Source organism: Condylostylus longicornis, unplaced genomic scaffold, assembly GCF_029603195.1.
Source record: "Condylostylus longicornis isolate FDR11 unplaced genomic scaffold, ASM2960319v2 ptg000145l, whole genome shotgun sequence".
Classification (NCBI taxonomy): Eukaryota; Metazoa; Arthropoda; class Insecta; order Diptera; family Dolichopodidae; genus Condylostylus; species Condylostylus longicornis.
In genome coordinates, this window is record NW_026578113.1 from 1483800 (window position 1) to 1505985 (window position 22186).

The 22186-nt window shown below is 22.3% G+C and overlaps 1 protein-coding gene across 1 annotated transcript; it reads right to left on the reverse strand.

Moving 5' to 3' along the window:
• Positions 1-11030: 11030 nt before the first annotated feature.
• Positions 11031-13571, reverse strand: LOC129615711 (cuticle protein 1-like). The gene is made up of 2 exons (XM_055531070.1): positions 13320-13571; positions 11031-11957 (listed from the first exon to the last, which is right to left on the reverse strand). The coding sequence occupies exons 1-2, from the start codon at positions 13332-13334 to the stop codon at positions 11469-11471; spliced, it is 504 nt and encodes a 167-aa protein (XP_055387045.1). The 5' UTR covers positions 13335-13571; the 3' UTR covers positions 11031-11468.
• Positions 13572-22186: the final 8615 nt, after the last annotated feature.

Genomic DNA, 22186 nt, shown 5'->3' on the forward strand with positions numbered 1-22186 from the left:
ATGTATGTACAATGTTTTGAAAATTCCGGTAATATTATGAACACAAATTTTTATAATATTATTATATGAACAGGTATTCCACCGTTTGTCATTGACAAAAAGAAAAACAAAAATATAAATGAAAAAAAAACAGTTTATATTTTTTATTCCTTTTTTCTTTATTATTTTTTTTTTTAATATTTTTATCTCTTTCCTTTATAATTCTTATATATTTTGTGCATTTGCATATTAATTTCATTATAAAATTATAGATTTAATTTGATTTTCCATTTATAATAAATTAAAAGTTTTTCAAATTTTTAATAGAGCTCAAAAACAAAATTGGGATATGATGAATACATACTCAAAATAAGTTTAATATTGCAATTCTCGAAAACCCAATTGAGACTCTAGTGAAACATGGCTGCTCGTTTGACAGAGGTCGTAGCATAACTATAGGCGTTGTTTTTTCCAATCAATATCAATTTCAAGAAGTGTCTCTGAGCAAAAATTTCCGCATGATCATATTTTTCTTAAATTTCATAGAAGTTTCTTAATTTATAGACTTAAAACGTCCTAACGTCGATTTTCAAAAAAAATTTCGAACAAAATTTGTAGAACATTAAACTCTATCGAGTGCCCTTTGCTCCCAATCTCTAACTAATATAAAACTTCCAGAAGGCATTTTAAGAAATAACAAGGAGACAAAAAAAATTGGAAACAATAAATTTATATGTCACCAACATAACAATCGATTAAATCAGATTATGCAGATAAAGTGACATATTCAAATCTCACAAATCAGTGGAAAACAAAGTTTCTTGTAAGGTACAAGAGAACTGTCATCATTTTAATGTCAGATCACAACAGCACGATAATAATTATTACATTACAATCTAAATTTAATAAAAAACTATTCCCCTATCAACTTCTAGTATGGCAAACTAAAAATACATTGTTTATTTAAAGTTAATTAACTTAATTATATTTAAAATTAATTTTATCAATTACTTATTTTTGTTTTTCTTTTTTTTTCGAATTAGATTAAAATAATATTGCGGTTTCTGTTTCGTAATACTCAATTTATTTGCAATGTGTCAAAATATTTATATAGATAATTGATATCTTTATCAGAATATTTTCAATTTATTAGTTTTTAATTTTTTTATGTGGAACTTATTAAAATATAATTTCATTGCCATAATGAACCTTAATCATATTTATTATAATTATAATCTTAATTATTATTTTATAATGATCTCTCTGATAATGATCAATTTTATTTTAATTTTTTAATTATTTTTTTTTTAATATTCTTAAAATTAATAATAATTATACATGTATATACTTCTTTTATACACATACATGTTGACATTAATCTCAAAAAGTATTCTATAATTTTATTTTTTAGCATATTGCTATAAGAAATTTAAAAAAAAAAGTTCATATTCATTTTATTTGTATTCCGTCCGTTCATACCACTGTTTACAAAAATTTCCACATCTCTTAAATAAGCAAATTTTATAGAAATTGATATTTGCGGAAATCCATAAATTTGATTTTAAAATCAAGCTCTACAAATGTAGAAGGAAAAATAACAGAGCTCTTCTACTTTAAAACAGTAGTAAGAAACTTTAGAGAAAGATAAGCTAACCGTTATGTTAATAAAAATTTCTCTTTCAGCCCCTTAAAACTTTTGCATATATGAAATCGTACAAAATTATATATCCATTATATATCTGTTATATATAAACAAAGTAATGGTAAGTATTTCCCATTCAAATACAATGTTTTTTTCTTAAATTATCTCATCCTAAATATATGCAATAGCAAAATATATTAAAATGCTGAGAGAACAACGTAAATAAAACATTCATAAAAAACTAATTTTTGAACATTATTTATTTGAATTTTTTAAGAGAAATGTGCTACTTAACATACCATTTATTTGATTCGAATTATAAAAGCTTTACTATAAAATTTTAGTTATAATATAAAAAAATAAAAAATATAACTTAAAAATAATTATTTTAAATAAAAATAACGTAAATTTTATTGAAATAATGCAATTTTAATAAACATTTTAAATGTTATAAGAAATATCAGATTTATTTTTGCAAAAATGGTCCAATAAAAGAGCTATTACAGTAAATTAAAAAATCCTATTTTAAAAAAGTTCCAGTCTTCGAAAAAAGAATCCTACGATCCTACACAACTCAATGAAATTTGTATAAAAATATGTTTGGAAAATGCATGATAAAGAGAAGCTCAATTCAGGAAGCACAAATTCTTATATTGCTTATATTTTCAATATTAACCTTACAGCTACTATCCTAGTTATCTTAGAGTTAACATTATCAACTCTTTCTCTCTCTCTCTCTCTTTTTTTATTGTATGTTAATTTTCTAATGTAAACCTAATGTAATATAATTTTTATACAAATTTTACTTATATGTATATGTAAATGTATGTGCATATTAAATTACCAAAAATATTACCAACAAAATTGTAAAGTATGATTTGTTTAAAATCAGTTTTATTCTTTCCTACAAAAAATCTATTTCTATAAATTGTATATGTAAAATAGTATACCAGTTATATGGTATTATAATAGTTATTATTTAATATTATACCCAGGCCCGGTTTTATCATACATGCTAAGTATGCATTTGCAATGGGCGATAAAAAATAGGGGCGCCATTGAAAACTTAAAAAACCCCTAAATTTAAAAAAAAAAAATTTTCACCCAAAAAAAGGATTCCAAGTTTTTTTTTATACATCAATTTATAGCGAAATTAACTTAATAAAATCTACCTACATGCAAACATAATATTTTGTTCCTACACATATTTTCTATTTGCACCATATAACAAAAAATGTTCATAGAATTAAAATTACTCATACATTTCTTTACTCTACACTACTCTTTCATTCTTATTTTTTATACGAATGCAGAACATATTTTTTTGAATGATATGAATCATCAGATTACAATTATTAATATTATTACTTTTATATACATTATAGAATGAATTTGTATATGCCTATAAACACAGAATATTATTTCACACAGTTGTATACATTCAATCGTTCATATATATAAGTGAAATCGTCTCATATAATATACATACATATATAGAAGCAATGTACGCAAAAAATAAAAATATTCAAAAATACACATGTACACATAATTTATATTGTCTAATATATCTATAATCTCATAAAGTAAAATTTTTATTTTGCTGAGATTGCTCCCTATTAACACTCGTTCGTACACATATAATTATATCACAAAGCAAGGTTTTTATTATGCTTATTGATCTCCCTGGCTACACTCGTTCGTACACATTATATTTAAATTGTTTCATACATGCAAAATTTTATTTTTGCTTAGTTGTCGCCCACCCTCAAACAAACAAACACATTATTAATTGTATTACTTTTTCTGTATACTATTGCATTAGTAAACAACAAGAACAAAACAAAAAAAAACACAAATTAAGAATGAGAATAGAAAGAAATTAGAAAAAGAGAATGAGAGCAATATTCTTAAATTATGGAAAGCATAGCTTGATATTGAGATTGTGTATACCAATATTTTGTTTTTGTTTAACAACAAAAAATTTTGAATGAATTTTAAAATTACATGATCGTTATGAATTTCTACTACTATGTTTTGCTTTCGTTTTTGAGTTAAAACTGTTATCAATCACAGAATTATTTATATTAATTGGTAATATTATCTACTACTTATATTGAATTGGAAAAATGTTTTTTAATAATCAATCGAATGTTAAGAATTTTATGTTGAATTGATCTTGTGTAAATCATCCAAACAATAAAAGTAAAATGAAATGGCGCATAATTTGTTTCACACATTTATCTCCAAAATTAAAACATTTAAGCAGAACAACATTCTGAAATTTCAAAAAAAACAAGCCTATAAATACCAGTAAATGCATTTATTTTAATAAAGTCTAAAAAATTTAATGAACAGTATAAAAGCTTGTACCAATGTTCATAAAAAGCTTAGTTTTCAAGTCATAAATTTTAGAATGAAACTTTGATTTTCCTTAAATTTTTAAATGCAAGTCGAAACTTTTTTTACACGCTGCTTCATTTCTCAGGCGATTTGTGAAATAAAAAGCTAAATTTTATTCGTAAATTTAAAATTACGAATAAAAATAAAAATAAATTTGTACTTTTTTTTCATATTCAAATAAGCTTTGAAAAAGTTCATTTGATATAATTTTCATAGAACCTTTTACAATAAGTTTCACTTCACGCCAAAAAGTAAATTTTTTGGTTGTTAAAATCAAAAAATCAAGTTTAAATGATTGATATAAATCTGATCATAACTTCATAAAAAAACGTACAGTTAAATAAATTACCTTGTTTTTGAATTTATAAAACAAAAAATTGAAAGTTTAGTTCCAGACTTTAATTCTATAATTCAGCATAATAAGGTTACAAGAAAGTGCTTTATGATGCACAATGTGCAATGCCCATTAAATTTTGTTCACAGTAATAAAATAGGTGAAACGATTGAAGAAGGGGGGGGCGCACTTTTTAGGAAGCGCTTAGGGCGACGAATACATGAGGACCGCGCCTGATTATACCATTATATTGTTGTTGTTATTATTATTATAGATATTTATTTTTTTTTTGGTGGATTGCGTGCAAAACTGGATTTTGTTTTTTTGTTTTTGTTTTATCAAAAAAAACTAAAACCACACAGAATTAAAATAAAGTATAATATTAACAAAATGCTGTTATATTTCACACCCTAAATTGAAATGCATAACAAAAATTCGCCGGTAGTCAAAAATAATAAAAAAAAAATATAAAAGATAGCAAAGTAACAAGAAAAGAGAAGTTACTAATAGTATAAGAGAATATAACAGAAATAAGTAGCTGTAGAGTACTTGTTGCTATTGACGTATTATAATAGCTATTTTTAAATAAAAAATTTATATTTTTGATTTTTTTTGAAAATTGTAGGAGAAGAGAGAACATTTATTTGACTATGAAATTAATTAATTCAATTATTTTTAAATAAAAATTACAATATCTATAAATTTTTGTTTAATTGAATAATTTAATAAAATTGCTCTACTATTTTTTGAAGAATAAAAAATTATGTTGGTAGTTTGAAAAGATAAGTAGCTATTTTATTCTTAAGTCATTATTTTATCAATCACAAAAATGATTTTCCATAATGTATATTTTCAATAATATAATATTTTTTTTAGAAATTTATTTTATATTTCAATTATTAGTTTAAAAGAGTTTAGAAAAGCCTGTTATAAAGAGTATAATAGATTATGAGCTGTAACCTTTAGTCACTAAGGAAGATAATTTTACAAAATTTTTCATAAATAGAAAATAATACTGAAATTCAGCTTAGCAATTAAAACATTAGAAGAAAAATAATATAATACAATAATCATTCTGTTGGATCAGTAATTTCAACAAAAACAGTTTAATAATTTGCCAAATCATCTTATTTAGATTAGTAAAAAATGAATAAACAAATAAAATACATAAATAATATTCTAGTATACCGAATATTCTGGACCAGACGAATAAATAACACTGACTTTTAAGTCTTAACTCAGCAAGAGTCAATAGATAGGTCATACATTGCGACGGCCACCTGAGACGATTGCAAAGCAGGAATTCGATTCGAGCCCGCATAGGAGAAGAAGTGTCATTCGACCTATGATAGAGAACCGTTAAGAAAGAATAATTATCACGACCAATCGAGTTCGTTGAAAAAGCTTTGTCGAAGATCTGTGATAAGTGACACGTGGATTTTTAATAAGGTAATTTATTAATTTAAAGTTTAATTTAAATTTTTCAATTGTTGTTTAAAATTTTATAAAACTTTATGAACAAATATTAACCTCCTCTTCTATTTCCCGGAACAGAAGCTACAAAAATTTACACAAATTATAAAAAATTTAATTTTTTTATTTACTTAATTTAATTTTTCTCTATTTATAATTTTATCCATTTTGAAAAATATTACATCATATTAAATGGTTTTGAATAAAATTCGTATTAATATACAAATGCCTATATACATATATATAGAAAGAAATGATTTACAACCGCATGTACAAATATATTTTATTATTATTTTATTTTTGTTTTAATTAAAAAATTTATCTGTGTGTATCATTTTTCATATTTTATAAAATTAGTTTCTTTTTAATATCTAATGAACTTGAACTCATAATTTTATCAAAAGTTGTGTTATTACAAAAAATATTGCTTAAAGTACGTGTACCTAAACATTTATTGTATTAAATTACTATATACCAACAAGATGTCATAATTTACATGAAAATATAGAAATATACACAAAATTTTTCAAAATTCAAATAAGAATTTTAATATAGAAATTAATTCAATTGATATACTCAATTCTACTATAAAATTCGGGCAATTCTACTATAAAATTTTAAAAATAAAATTTCATTATTTCTCTAAAATTAAAAATTCATTAAATTTATAATCAGCAAGTGTTGATAAATCAAAGCCTATTTCATTATAAACAAAAATTGTGCCATGATGACAATAGCATTCTACTTAAATGTTTTAAAGCAAAATCAAATGTTTCGGCTTTTCAAAATTTCGCGCAATTTGTGCGAATCTTTGATTGCATATACGAGTATTACTGCAGATTTATTGGAAAAGTTTACTACAATTTTCATTGCAAACAAAATTTTTATTGTATTTGACATAGTATCCGCAATTGATATACCAAAATTAACGAAAGCAATTTACTTTCTATACCGTGCACGTATTATATAATTTGTTTATAATATTAAATAATTTCTACTATTATTAAAGAATTTCTATTTCCTAAAATTAAGAAGGAAATGAATCGAAAAATTTAACTTGAAAAAAGAAAGAACAACATTAAATTGCAAGTCGTGTTATTTTGTTTACCCTTAGGATAAGAAAGTTTACAAAATATTATTGTGTAATATTTTTAAGTTTTTAAAAGAATCTTTTGGTATATTACAAAAAAAATTTAACACAAATAGCTTGAATACATAATATACCTATTGCATAATTAGTTTGCTTAACTTGCCGTATATAACAATTTAAAAAGCGGAGCGAGGCGCTATCTAAGTTCGTTTAGCCATATTGTGATTAAAATTTATGGAATTGTTAAACATTATTAAAATAAATCTAATAATATGAATTAATTTTTAAGTATTTTTGATAATAATAAAAAGAAGCGAAACTAAAAGTCCTCCTAATAACTTGTACAATAATTGGAATCGCAATTAAGGAAAATGAAATAAAAAATTTATAAATAAAATATTCGCTGAACCAGGAACTAATTTCTCGTATAATGCCTTTCCATTTTCTTCTTTTTATACTGTAATTTTAAGGGGTGTAATCAAATTTTTTGAGTGTTAAATTCCTGAAAGTTTAAAATACATTTTGAATTCTGACAAATTGATAAAAATGTGATAATAAAAAAAGATGTTCCTCATAAAATCTTTATATTTCCAAAATACAATTATCTTTAAATCGATTGTCGATCACGAATAATTGAATTTATAAATTTTTTTCTATATACTTTTAATATGCAATCTTTTATACAATATCTCACAAGCAATATAATTTATGTTTAACATAATTGTAAACCAATTTTTTTTTTTTAATTAATTACAATCAATTATTATTTCACTGTATTACTTATTATAATAAATTTACATAATTAATATATTTAATTTATTTATACAGCTACAAATTTAATTTTTTTGGGTGAGTCCAACATTTTATGGTATAAAATTTATAGGAGAGAAAATAAACACGCACAATACATATAATTTTGCTATATAATTATTAACATGTTCTACTTATACAAAATACTTAAATAAATTTTATAACATTAAATATTTTAAGTGGTACTTAAACTGCATTTCTGAAAATAATATTACATATTAATATATACAAACGTACATATACATAGATTTGGAGATCATCATTAAATATGAGGAAATGTAAAATTTAAAAATCTGTATTTTTTTTTTTTCTTAATTTAATAAAATATCTGTAAGTTTTATATATAAAAAGTTATTCCAAATATACGCCACAATAAAAAAAAATAAAAAATTTTAACCTTTTGTCCTTGTATACCTTTAATCTGAAATCTTGCACCAAAAATACTGGTACATGTCTCATGTCAATGTTTAATTAATATTTTACATGCAAAAAAAAAAAAATAAAATGAACAAAAATATAAGCAAAAGTAAAACTCTTGTTAATATAAACAGGATTGATTTTTTTCTCTTCTATACCATTATATGCACCCTGTTCGCTGACGTAACTACCGGCTAAAAAAACATAATTGCACATTGCTACAGAGCATATTTTCCATAATATTATAATGCCATAAAAATATACTCAATAATTTCATACTCTTTCTACTGTCGTGATAACAAAGAATTTAAGAAAAAACTCATTTTATTTAATAAAAACTTTGAAATTTAGAGTTTTCAAACAATTTTTCACATTCCACTTGTAATAATCTAAATTTTTTTCAAATATTCAATTTTTTATTCGTATGTTATATTAAAATTCTAACCTTTAATGTTAATTCAATTACAAGATTTACTTAGACTTTTAATATAGTAAACAAAAAGGGCTTTATTGTAAACAGTTGATCTTATAATAACTTCTTTATTACATAATATTCTCTGCAACCAACAAAGTAAATTATGAAATCATATATTCATGTGTATATATTGTATATAGTAGATTTTAATTGAATAAAATAAAAATTTCGTAAAGTAAGTAAGTAAGTCAGTTATTTTTTGATATTTTAACGTTTATCAAAAATTTGCTTCAAGTAAGACAATTAAATATTTAGATAATCAAATATCAGATGAATAATTATCTTGTCATTTATTGTGTACTAGTATATAGTATAGATTTACTATAGTTATTTTAATTTGAAACCTGAATTCTAAAATATTATTATATTAATACAAGATAACGGTAAAATATAAATATGTATAGCAATGGCCCTAATCTAAGTATGTATGAAAATAGTTCTTATACATGTTCCCATATGGAAGAAATCTAAAATTATAATATTGTGAATATTGTCAAAGATTTTAATCTATTACCAACTGTTTTGTTTGTAATAAATGAACTGGGCATATAAAGTATATACATAGATATTAAATTGTATACACTTGCTATTTATTTATTATTTTTAATTTTTTAATCTCTAGTCTCAAGGGACCCAGTTTTCTTTTAAACTTAAAAAGGTAAAATTTTATCGATTAGAAACAAAAAAATATTTAGAGCGCCATAACCATATATTTATTGTCAGGGGAAATTTTTTTTAAATTTTTTTTTTTCAATAAATTTTTATATACACAGATTAACAAGATAACAATGAAATATTTTAATCCTACACAAATTTTTAATAGATCATAAATATATTATTACAAAATTTAAAAATAAAGACATACTATAATTTAAATTTATATTGTACGTACGTAATAAAAAGATCAAATGAAATAAAACCCTTTGAATACAGGATTCCCGTTCAATAGTTCATTGCGTATTCATCACTTTATACTTTAATAATATCTCTAATTAGAATTTTAACAATTATAGTAATTTTGATTAAGAATAATTTTTTATTAGTGTACATAATAAGTAGTTTGAATCCAGTGATAACACTACACGTACACAAATATTATACAAACATGTATGGAATGTTCTGACTTTGCATGAAAGTATTGTAAATATTATTTCAAACGATATTAGCGAATCTATCGCAGAAAAATCGAATTTTAATATTTTGCGTAATTAAAAATATCAGGAATTATACTTTGTACAATTTAGCAAATTTTGTCAACAAAAGTCAACAATAAGTTTTTGCGACATGCTGGTAACAGATTTGAATATGAAAAATTCAAATATAATATAGCATGTCCATCTTCCATATCAATTTGATTTAGGCAGTTTTGCTTTCCTGCCACAGATTTTAGTTTAATTGGTAATTGAATGTCAAAATTTTATCTACAACAATGAGGTTTTTGTTTTTTAAGAATAATATGTGCAAATATATATTACGCCAAGAATTTTTGGTACAAATGTATATGAGCTCATAATCTGCATAATACTTATGATATATTTTTACTTTTAAAAATTCAAAACAAATTTTTGCTTTACTACATTTTACGTTATTACGTCATATATTATAGCTCAAGTTTTATTTATTATACAATATAATTAAATTCTTTTTAATAAAGCAGGAATTCTATATTTTGCCAAATATAAGTTCAAATATTATTATAAAAGGCAATTTATTATAGATTATTAAGACTTTTTGTATGACAACATACAAACAATTATGAAAGTATGAAAGTACATTTTAATTAATATTCACACTTAAAATATTGCCAAATAATTCGAATCAATTAAATGACTATTTTGCTATATTTTAGCCTTATAAAAATTTAATTTTAATGAATACTGCAAAATATATATATATATATAATATATATATATAATTTAAATAATAAATTGTAAATTTAATTTTTTAAAATAATAGAATTTTTGAAATTATTACAGTTACAATGATTAAATTTTTGCAGGATGTCAAAGAGTTTTTGTTTCTAAAACCTTTAATCAAAAGTAATTATTAAAATAATTAATTAAAACTTATTTAGTAGAAAGAAATAAAACACATTTTATAATTTCTTCTTTTTTCATCAAACATTTATTTTTTCTTCTTTTCCAAATGTTGTTCATCGCTTTTTTTTTTTAATATCTTAAAATGTTCACAAACAATTAAACATTTCATTATTTAAAATGATATTTATTTCCGACAGATGGTGTATATAGTATATATGGTATAGAATAGTTTCATATTGTTTTGTTTTTGTTTTTATTAAAATGATTGTAATGTATGTGATTTCTGTTAATTATTTATGATAGTTTTGAAAATTAATAATAATGAAAATTGAAAATTAATTGTAGAATTGAAAAATTAAAGATATTTGAAATTAAGAGAAAATTGAGGTAATGTTTATTCATATATTGAATTGGCAGTGTTGACATTTTGAAGGAAAAATTATATAGTTGAAGAATATTTTATACTTATAAATTTATATGAAATTTGTGTGAAAAATTTTTTAATACTATTCAAAATAAAATATGCTACTCAAATAAAATAAAAATTAAGTCTTAAATAAAAAAAAATTTAAATGAATTTAAAATTATTTACAAAAATAAAAAGTTCAGAAAATTTTACCCAAAAAAAATTTTCTTTCTTATGTTCTTCCATAGTTTTTGTTCTTTTAAATATATATATATCAAATCAAAAAAAAAAAACTATCTACAATTTTACAAATAAAAAAAAATTAAAATACAATTTATACAAAACATTGTTTTTTTTTTGTTTTTTGTTATTTTACATTTTTATATTAGATATGAGAAATCACTTAATTACAGTATGGGAAATTTGGGCAAGTGTGTGGTGATACACCAGCTGGATATAAACGTTCAGTAAATCCTGGTAATGGTGGTGCAGCAGCATGATGATGACCAGCATTAACATCACAGAATGGATAATTTGGGCATGTATGTGGGCTTATACCAGCTGGATATTTTTCAGCGGCAGCAGCTGGTAAATGATTTGTTGCTGGTCCATGTAAAGCTGGTGCATTCCAATGACCATGATCTGAACCATCATCCCAATGTGAACCATCATCCCAATGTGATCCATCATCCCAATGATTATGATGTGGTGCAGCAGGTTGATGCCAATGTGGTTGTGGTTGTGCTGCCCAATGTGGTTGTGGATTATGCAATAATGCATTATCACAAATTGGAAAACCAGGACATAATGATGGATTAACACCAGCTGGATATTTAGCTGGTTGTTGATGTTGTGGTGCAGCAGTAGCTAATGCTAATAATGATGCAATTGCCTTTGAAAATTGAAAAAGGAAAATAAAAAATAAATAGAAATTAAAATTTATTTTTTACTTTTTATATTAATGTTATTATTAAAATAATTTCGTTGTTTCCATATTTACAATATGCAGTTTTCATTTTTATTTTAAAAAAATTAATTATTTCAATATTTTTAGTAAAAAATTTAGAATTTTTAAAAAAATTATAATTACTGAACGCAATATTTTAGTCTAATATTAGACTAAATAATAATTTAGTCAACTATTATTGTTGTTAAATCTAATTGAAATAATTGACAGTTTACAATTAAAAATATGTAAAATTTGACAACATTTTTTAATATTAAATTTTTTAATTTTGAATTATAACACCTAATATTATTAAAGAAAAAAAAAAAAACTAATTAAATTGATTGTTAATTCAAAAATTGAATTTTCATAATTCAATTTCAAATAATTTCCTTGCATATTTTTGATTTTTAAAAATTATGTTTTAAATTATACTCGTAATTATTCCGTATTCAATTAAAAATCACTTTTAAATTTTGTAAAATTTTGTTAAAATACAAAAAAAATTTACGATATCTTTTCTATATAATTAATTATCAATTATTTAAAACCGTATTGAAATAAATTAAAATTACAAGTTTTAACAAATTCAAGTACAAACCCCTAAAATATCGACTTAATTGAACAAACTCTAAAATAATCAAATTTTAATTACAAAATTATATAAATTCCACATAAATTTTAATAAATTTTCATTATTTAAGATTAAATTTATGTTTCACTAGATATTCCAATTCTTAATTGAAAATTATTAGTGAAATTCTCAAATATTTATTTAATTTTATTTTTAAATGTTTGTTATTTATATGAATTACTGGAATTCGGTATAAAAATTCAAGAAAAACCAAAAAAAAATAATTTATATTTAATATTAAAAACTGCGTTAATTCCATTTTTCTTAAAAATTATAATTTGAAAATTTTTATTTGTATATCAATAATCCATTTGATTTTTAATTAATTTCCAATTCGTGTAATGTTCACTTAATATTTTTAACAATTTCCATTAAATTTATTAAATATATAAAATCACAATTTTGAATAAACCTTTTGAATTTTTTAAATTAATTATTTTAAATTCTTCTTTTTTTCTCGAACTTTATATTTCAACAATTAAATTAATTAACTTATTATCCTTTATAGAAGTCTTAAAATAAATAATATCCTTCGTAACCGATTTTAATAAATATGAAAATATTTTCGTGTTATAGAGCCAGAAAAATCAAATAATTTAAAGTCAAAAATTTTTTTATTGGAAAATAATTTCGTTTTTTTTCGGTTTGGAAATCCTTTTTCAATATACACTTACCAATTTTACGAACATTTTGAATTTTAATTTGTTTTTTTTTTTTTTAATTAATTAAAATTATAAATTAATGAAAAATATAAATTTAATATATAAAAATATTGGACTAAAGCTCTTAATTTAAAATTTAATTTAAAGAACCGAGAACTTAACTTCCAATATATATTTTTTATATTATATTAAAATTAAAACTTAATAAAAATAATTTGTTATAATTATTTTATTGCAAAGTTTAAATTAAAACTGCTGCGAATTCTGTAAAAACTTTTTGCTTTTATATATACCCGGAATGAATAATAAATTTAATGACAGGGTAAAAAAAAAAAAGAAAATGAAAAAAATAAGAAAATAAATATCAAATGCATTTTAAATCAAATATATAAGAAGAAAGAAAATAACAAAATCACCAAAAACTCTCTATAGTCAACATTAACATGTATGTATGTATGTACAATGATTATAAAAAATGTATCAAACATGAGTATATATGTATTTAAAATGTTATAAATTTTATATCAAAATTAACTATCTCTATAAAATGCTTTATATATCTCTTATATTAAATATGTATACACTTATATATCTATATTCGGCCGTTAACAGTTATCATGCACGTATTTTTCCCCAGTTAAGATCACTTTTCTTTTTTATTTTTCATTGTTTTGTTTTAGTTTTTTCTTTTTATTTTTTCTGAGCATATAGAGGCAAATATATAATATTTATATAAGATATACATGATCAATAAAAAGTTCACCAATACTTTTGTATGTATTTTGATTGATTTTTGTTCTTTGTAATAACAAAAACAGAAAAAAAAAACAAAACAAAAATAACTTTATAATATCAGAGTTAAATTTGTTTTTTTTTTTGTTTTAATTTCTTGTTAGCGGGTATTGTAAGGAAAAAAATTGTATATATGAGAAAAAAAATATTTTATTTTTTCTTATTTTCTCCATTAAAACAGGTACAAAATATTTAATTGCGCATATATACAAATATTTTAAATTATATACACTCTGTAAACTATGTAGAAAAGTAGGAGAACCGAGAAATTGTCAACAATTACCTACATACATATATACACCAGGGATGTAATAAACTAGTTTTATAGCCTCCAAACGTACATATATTGTTGAAGCAGCCAATTTTTTGCTAAAGTACAAGGCTCTCAACAGAACTTTTAATTATATTTTTCTTACAATTGCACTTACAGTTAATAACTCCCACTAAATATTGATAATAGCTTATAATAGCTTCGTATAATGTTGATTTTACTGCAAATTTTTTAAATAACTCACATATTTATTTTTTTTTTTTTTAATATAGGTGTTAAAAATCAACGAAAGACAAAGATAGGTGGACAGAGACTTATCTATAGCGGGGCATTTTAATCGAACCCAAAACGCACTTGGATGGTATAATAAACTCCTTAAACTTGTCAAACTGGTTAACCATTAATTTACTCTAAAGTGTTTTTGTGCCTGAATTCCGTGAAGGAAGGCACGAAAGTGCTGCTATACCAGTCTTTTTGCCTACCCCTCCCCCATATAAGTCGAAAGGCCTCGACACTTACATCCCTTATAAAAATTCCTATAAAAATTTTTTATATATATTACCTTACTTGGGTTTAACAGATAAGGCAAAATATTTTGTTAACATTTTCGTAAGTTCAAACCAAACCCTTTAAAATAACCTAAATAATTAATTTAAAAAAAATTATTACAAGTTTTTTGCAAAATCAAACTTATTTTAAAAGAAATTACTGAATACATCGGTAGTAATGCTGAACAAGCTTTAAAATAAATAGTTATTGTTGCAGTCTTACAAATGTAGTGTTTTCGATTCGGATGTTTTTTCAGAAATTGAAACTGGAAAAGAAAATATACATTTGCTCATATGTGTCCATGACGCTTTAAGGATTAATTTACAAATAAGGCGACCAGTTAACCATTGTAACTTCAAATTTATATATGTACGTAAAAGCCTCATACTACATATATAAGGGGACATTCCATAACATAATACAAGCCTGATTATTATACTTTATTGTCGTTATAAATAATTATGATTGTTTTTATTATTTATTGTTTTAATCTTATTCATATATGTACCAACTTTTTTACTCTTTAAATTCTTATGTGTACACACATAAACATATACATTTATGTACTTACACCTATGTATATATATAAAAGTTGTTACAGTTATTCGATGGTCGGCGGCTATAAAATAACAGAAAAAAAAATGCTAAAAACAAAAAAAAAAAATTTATAAACTTACAAAAGCTCAACTCAATCATGTTTACCGTTGTGACTAGTATAATGCAATGTCAACTCTAAAACCACCAACATCAATTTTTTGCTTGTTTATTATTTTTTCTTTCTTTTTTTTGTTGTTTTTCTTTTTTTTTGCGAATAATATTTTACCCAATTTGGTTTGATTAGTAAATTTTTTTTTTTTTACAAAAATAACCAACCACCGGACAACAATAATAGTAAAAATTGAGAGCAAATTCTCTATGTACAATAGTTTTGCTACCTATACAAAAATTCATTCAAAGTATATAAAGAAATAAAGATATAAAGAGTATTAAAATATTGTAATTGTATATTGATGTATAAACAAAAGAGTAATTTGAACAAAAACAATAAATAAGAAAAACAAAAAGGATAAGAGTAATGATGTAGATAATAATAGAGTATAAAGTAAGTATAAAATTTTTATAAAAATAAAAATATTTGTAATTCTTGTGTAATATTTTTCTAATGTATATCAGTAAAGAAGTGTTAAAGAAATACAAGCGACAGTATGTAATAATGTAACAAATACAATAACAATCATAAATATGTAGGTAAATTTTAAAATTGAAAGTGAAAAAATGTGTTTATGTTTGTATCTAATAACGTTAAAGCTAAATAAAAATTATAATATGGAATTTAGATTTGAAAAAAGTAAGCACTTATGATAATTAGATATTAGGTCAATATTATATACATTTTATATATGGACTTTATTATGTTAAATGTAAAGATAATTTAGTTCAAATTAAGTACAGACATATTAGATCAGTATTTAATTTATCTCATTACATATATTATTATTATCAAATTAAAATGAGTATATGTAAATCATATATCAATAATTTCCAATTACAGAACTTGATAATACAGTCATTAAGTATATTAGTGACTAATTATATAACTTCATTTAATAGAATCCAAAAGTAAATGAATTTTCTTTTCTTAAGCATATTTTTTTAGCCCTAATAATTCAGCTATTAAAACTGACTTATATGCTTGTATTAATGAAAAGCACCATAATATTATATTCTTCGGGTTATTAATTTTTGTAATGGCAAAGGAAACTCTGCTGTTAAATTGAAAATTTGTATAACAGAAGAAAGACACCATTTTGAAAAATTGTTGTACATTTTCCTAAATCATTGGAGCAAAAAAAATCGTTATAAAATAATACTTGCAATAACTTGCTATTCCTGTTAAAAACTTCGAAACCACGTCAGGTAGCTTTGTAACTCATATATCAACTTGAAGCTTTGTTGACAAGGTTGCTAATTGTGCTAAAATTGAAATAAACTCCAATGTTAAGTTACCTAGAAAATTAACGTTTTTCAAAAGGGAAAAGCTAAAATTTCAAATTTTTCAAGATCTTTAAAGTCATTTGATTCCGAAATCTGGACAGATTATAACTAAACAATATAATAATAAGAAAACCCTTATTCTGATGTTTCCAAATCATGCATTTAACAATGCGCTTATCTCACACAGACACGGATTTAAACTCAAAATTTTAAAAAATAAAAAAATCAATCATGATTGACTTTTACCCCTGTAACTCGAAACCAAAATGTAGCACTCCATTTATATACGGGACACCCTGTATATGTAATTGCCAAATCATGTAATTATATATAATATTGTCAAAATGGATTATTTAAGTTATTTTAATGAAAACCCTTTCTTATCTGGTAATACTTATCTATATAACCATATTACGTTTACTGTAGTTAAAATACTATTAATAGTTAATTTTAACGAGCATTTATTGTATTTTTCATAATAAATAATAAAAAGTAATAAAATTATTTTTAATCATATATAACTCGTGATATTAAACTCTTGATCTAATAATATAATATTAGGGATCGGCTCGGTAACATATATTGATTAAAATCACATACATATATACATAATATATCAATATGTATTAATGTATATAAAAAGGAAATAAAATAAGTTGTTTTAATATAAATTCGTAAAATTATCATATCAAACAATTTATAACAAATATTATAAATAAAAGTACATGAGCATTTATACATGTATGAGAACCTTTTATTATAGCTTTCTATAATCTTAAAGCTTGTAAATTTTTCAAAATTTATAAAGCATTCCGGGTCTTAAACTAATTTATAATCTTTCATATTTTGTTTTTGTTCTAATTTTAGGTAAACATATTTAAAAAACATGATTTGCAATAATTAAATAAAAAAGAAAAGAAAAAATAAATAAAGTTTCTCCCCTAAGTCTTTTGTTTTACAATGTTTTTTTATTTCATTTCTATTAACCTATACGTTGTTTTATTGAAATTAAAAAGCACGTGCTTTTTATTATTTATTTTTTTTTCCTTTCCTTGTAATTATTTTTATAAAATCATGTTTTTTTTTTCATTATTAATTTAACTAAGTTACAATTATTTACACATTGATTGAACTTGTACCAATTTATGAAAATAAAGTGAAAGCAAAAATGTTATTATATCATATTTTTTTTTTTTTGTTTTTCCTTTTTATTAAGATTATTATAAATTTATTTTATGTAAATGAGTATGCAAAGTATAATTGAAAGAAAAATGAATAAAAAAAATTTGTTTGATTTAATATAATCAAAATGTTATATGGTACGTGCATATATGGGTTTAATTATATAGAGAGAGGATTATATAGATTTTTCTATATTATATAGAATAAAAAATATGTTGCGAATTGCAATATCAAAACATGAAATTCAAAGAAATTTATTTTTTGTTAGAACTATTGCTCTTATAGCATTTATAACATAATATTATATAAATATTCAATTTTGTTATTTTAAATTTAGATTTTAATCTTAAAGAATATTAAAATTAAATGTTCGAGTAGTCTAAGGAAGAATTTTATATTATTTAAATGTCATATAGGTATTTATACAAATTTCAGAAGTCGCAATACATGTTTCAATATATATTACAATTTTATTCAACATATTATGTATACTATTAACATAAACCAATTTCCGTTCAAAAAATTTCAAACCAATTATAAATTTTTATATTAATAATTTGATTTTTGATATTTTCTCAGCACAATATTTAAATGTATAATTGCAATACAATTGAAACACAAGGCATAAAATAAATTGGAAAATTCAAATTTTACTTTTTGAAATAGAACTTAATATTAAATTTATTAAGTAATGTTATGGAATAATGTCAATTAATTCTAGCAATATAATTGTAGAACGTAATGGAGTGGTAACATAATTTTAATAAATTCTAAGGCAAATTAAGAAAATTAAGACGTTAATCAATTTAATGACTGCATTATTATTGTTCAATTTTCGTATTACAGAAAATAATTCTATAATACAAATTTCATCACAAAATTTTCCAAATAAGCTTCAATTTTATATGACATTGATCTATAAAATTGGAAGGAAAATCTAATTATTGAACTTTTGATCTCAATTTAAATAATTTTGTAAATTTTTAATTGAGAGCATGCTCAAAAATTAGTTCATATATTTAAAGAAAAAGCGAGTAGGTACATAAATCATTGACAATAATTCATATTACGTCTGCAATGACTTACATATTATTATATTTAATTTACAATTATGTAGTATATATGTGTTTTGTATAGAAAATTATATGCACGAAAAATGATATTATGTTACAATATCATGAATTTAATTCAAATGACAATAACTTTGTAAAAGAAAAATAATAATAGATTATTGATTATAATATTAATAAAAAAAATAAGAAGAACAAAATTATAAATTCAAAAAAATTTACAAATTTTATTATATTAAGTAAAAATATTGAAGTTCATAACCTCAATTTTTCAAAACACTTCGTTTCCACTCAAAATTCATTCAATTTATTTACAATATTTATAATTTAGGCAACGCCATTATAAAACTTATCCCATAATTTTCTTTATTTTTTTTTCCCCCTAAAAATTTAATATTTCAAAAAAATTTAGACGTATGTATACCTTTACATCTATTTTAATTCAATAATACAGTTAAATTTTGTTCATATTGACAGAAAATTTTACAAAATTGAAAATAATTTGAAAATGATTTTAATAAAGAAAAAAAAATGTACATATTGCTTACATCTGGAATCAATCATAATGTCATTGGATCATAATAAAAATTCATATATATATAATAATATGTATATCTTCTTGTAGTTAACATAATGCACGTAAATTAACAATAGAAAATCATTTTTTAATAAATTTAATTATATGAAATCAATTCACAATTTCATAAAAAATATACTGATAAAGAAAAATATTTCCAAATTAAATTAAAATTTATATTTTCCCATGTCCATATTTTAAACCTTTATATATATATACATACAAATGAACATATACATTATATATTAAAAATAAATTTCAATTTTTTTTTTTTAAATTTTACGCTTAAAGCATAAAATTCCTAAAATCTTATTGCGGGCGGGCTTTATACATTCATTTAGAATATTCAAAATTATTAGATAATTTGCATAATTTTTTTACTATATTTATATTGTAAATTATGTAATTTATTATTGTTTATATAATTAAGTTATTATACATCGAAATATTTTTTTTTTACTTAAACCTCATAAATATTGAAACAGAATCATTTGAAATTCAAAAATATAATTCTGGGAGAGAATGACAACCAATTACATTTTAAAATCAATCTACAAATTAAGCTAGTAGAAATTTTGAAATTCAAATTTTTTCATTTTAAAATCTACATTAAATGTTTCCTATATTGTGATTAATAATAATTTATGCATATGAACAATGTTTAACATCTGTTAATTCTTCTAAAGATTAAATAAATGTTAGGATTAAAAAACAACAAACTTGTTAGACATTGCAATAACCCTGATTAATTTCAAATCGTATTAAATAATATGAAAATTATAATGTCAAATTAATTTATAAACTCGTTTTCCTTTTTAAGATTATATCGAAATAATTTGACTGATAGAAATATATAAGCGCTATATTTCATATGGGATGAGAATTTTATTTAATCATTTGCATATATAAAGAAAAAGTTCTCAATATTATTAAAGGATCGTAGATTTCTAATATAATTGTATATAACGTGAGTTTGAGTTATAACTTTCAGCTATTAAAATTTTATATTTCAAATGTGATTTTTATGTGACTGGTGTTGTGTTTCAATACCAAATTTTAACAGAAACAAAAGAAAATATTAGCTGGCAATATTACATTGTAACTACACACCGAGTGATATTAGTTATAATTGGCTACTGTCTGATTGACTAACAATCTCTGCAGGAGCAGCCGTGACGAGGAGGAGTAGGAGACGGTGGCTTCTGTATTCATACCCAGCTTTGGCACGGAGAAGGCGGAGGTTCCTTGAATCGCATAGCTTTTTGCTAATTACGGACCTAGGGAATGTAAATTCCAAGGGCCTAAACTGGTTTATAAAGAACTCGGGCTGTTTCACGTAAGGCTGGGAATATGGAGATCTAGCGATATCAAAACGGGCCTACTTGATTTGTATTAAAATTATGTATGTATGTGAGTTTATGACATTTTTACCAATTATTTATGATTAATCATAATTTTAATCAATATTTTACTCTCGCATAATTTCTTTTTTGCCCCCTACTGTACTTGTGAATACTTTAAAGTATTTTTCCATTAAAAAAAAACAAAACTACATAAAACAATTTTTGCGTGAACTTGTACTAAGTCCTCCGGGTAAAAATCAATTTATTCATTGTATTCTTCTGACGTCTTTATAATGTTATCTATCTGTATGAATGTAGGGTGCCTTTATATGTGAATATAATGGAAGAAAAAACACATAACTGTAAAATTAAATAAAAAAAAATAGCATTAAATTTACTTTATTTTTTGTTCATTTTTTACAAAATTTTGCACTTAGGTGTACCTTTAATGTCAACAATTTGTTCTTTATTTAAGTAATATACCTATAAAATATTTTTTTAAGTAGAGAAGAAAAAATTTATGAAAATTTTGTTTCTGTTTTTTTTACTTTAATGAAAACAAAAATTTTGCAAAACTTTTTTCATTTTATTTTTGCTATCATTCAAGCATAATAAGAATTTTTATTTTTTTTTTTATTCCATTATGATTATGGTTTTTTTTTTTTCGCCTCGCGTTATTATGATTATTTGTTTCAATTTTTCTTTTACTATAAAATTAACTAATTTCATTGATTACACAAATCGCTTACTAAGTGCAGAGTGTGGCATGCTCTAATTTTAATTTCAATTTGAATTATAACAATAATAATTGTTCTATTGAGTAATAATATATACATATAAAATGAGGGATAATAAAATTCAAACATTCCTTTCAAGTCGAATAAATTTTTTTTTTTTGTTTCTTAGAAAAAAGCGAAAATATTATAGAAATTGCTAAATATTATTATGGTGTAGGGTAGTTACAATAATTTTTCTGTTTCTTTTTTTTTCTTTAAAGGGCCTTAATATCAAGTCTCTGTCTTAGTTTCTCGATAAAATATCGTTTTTAATTTTAATTTAGAGATAATTCAAAATAATGCAGAGCAAGTTACATTGCTGAA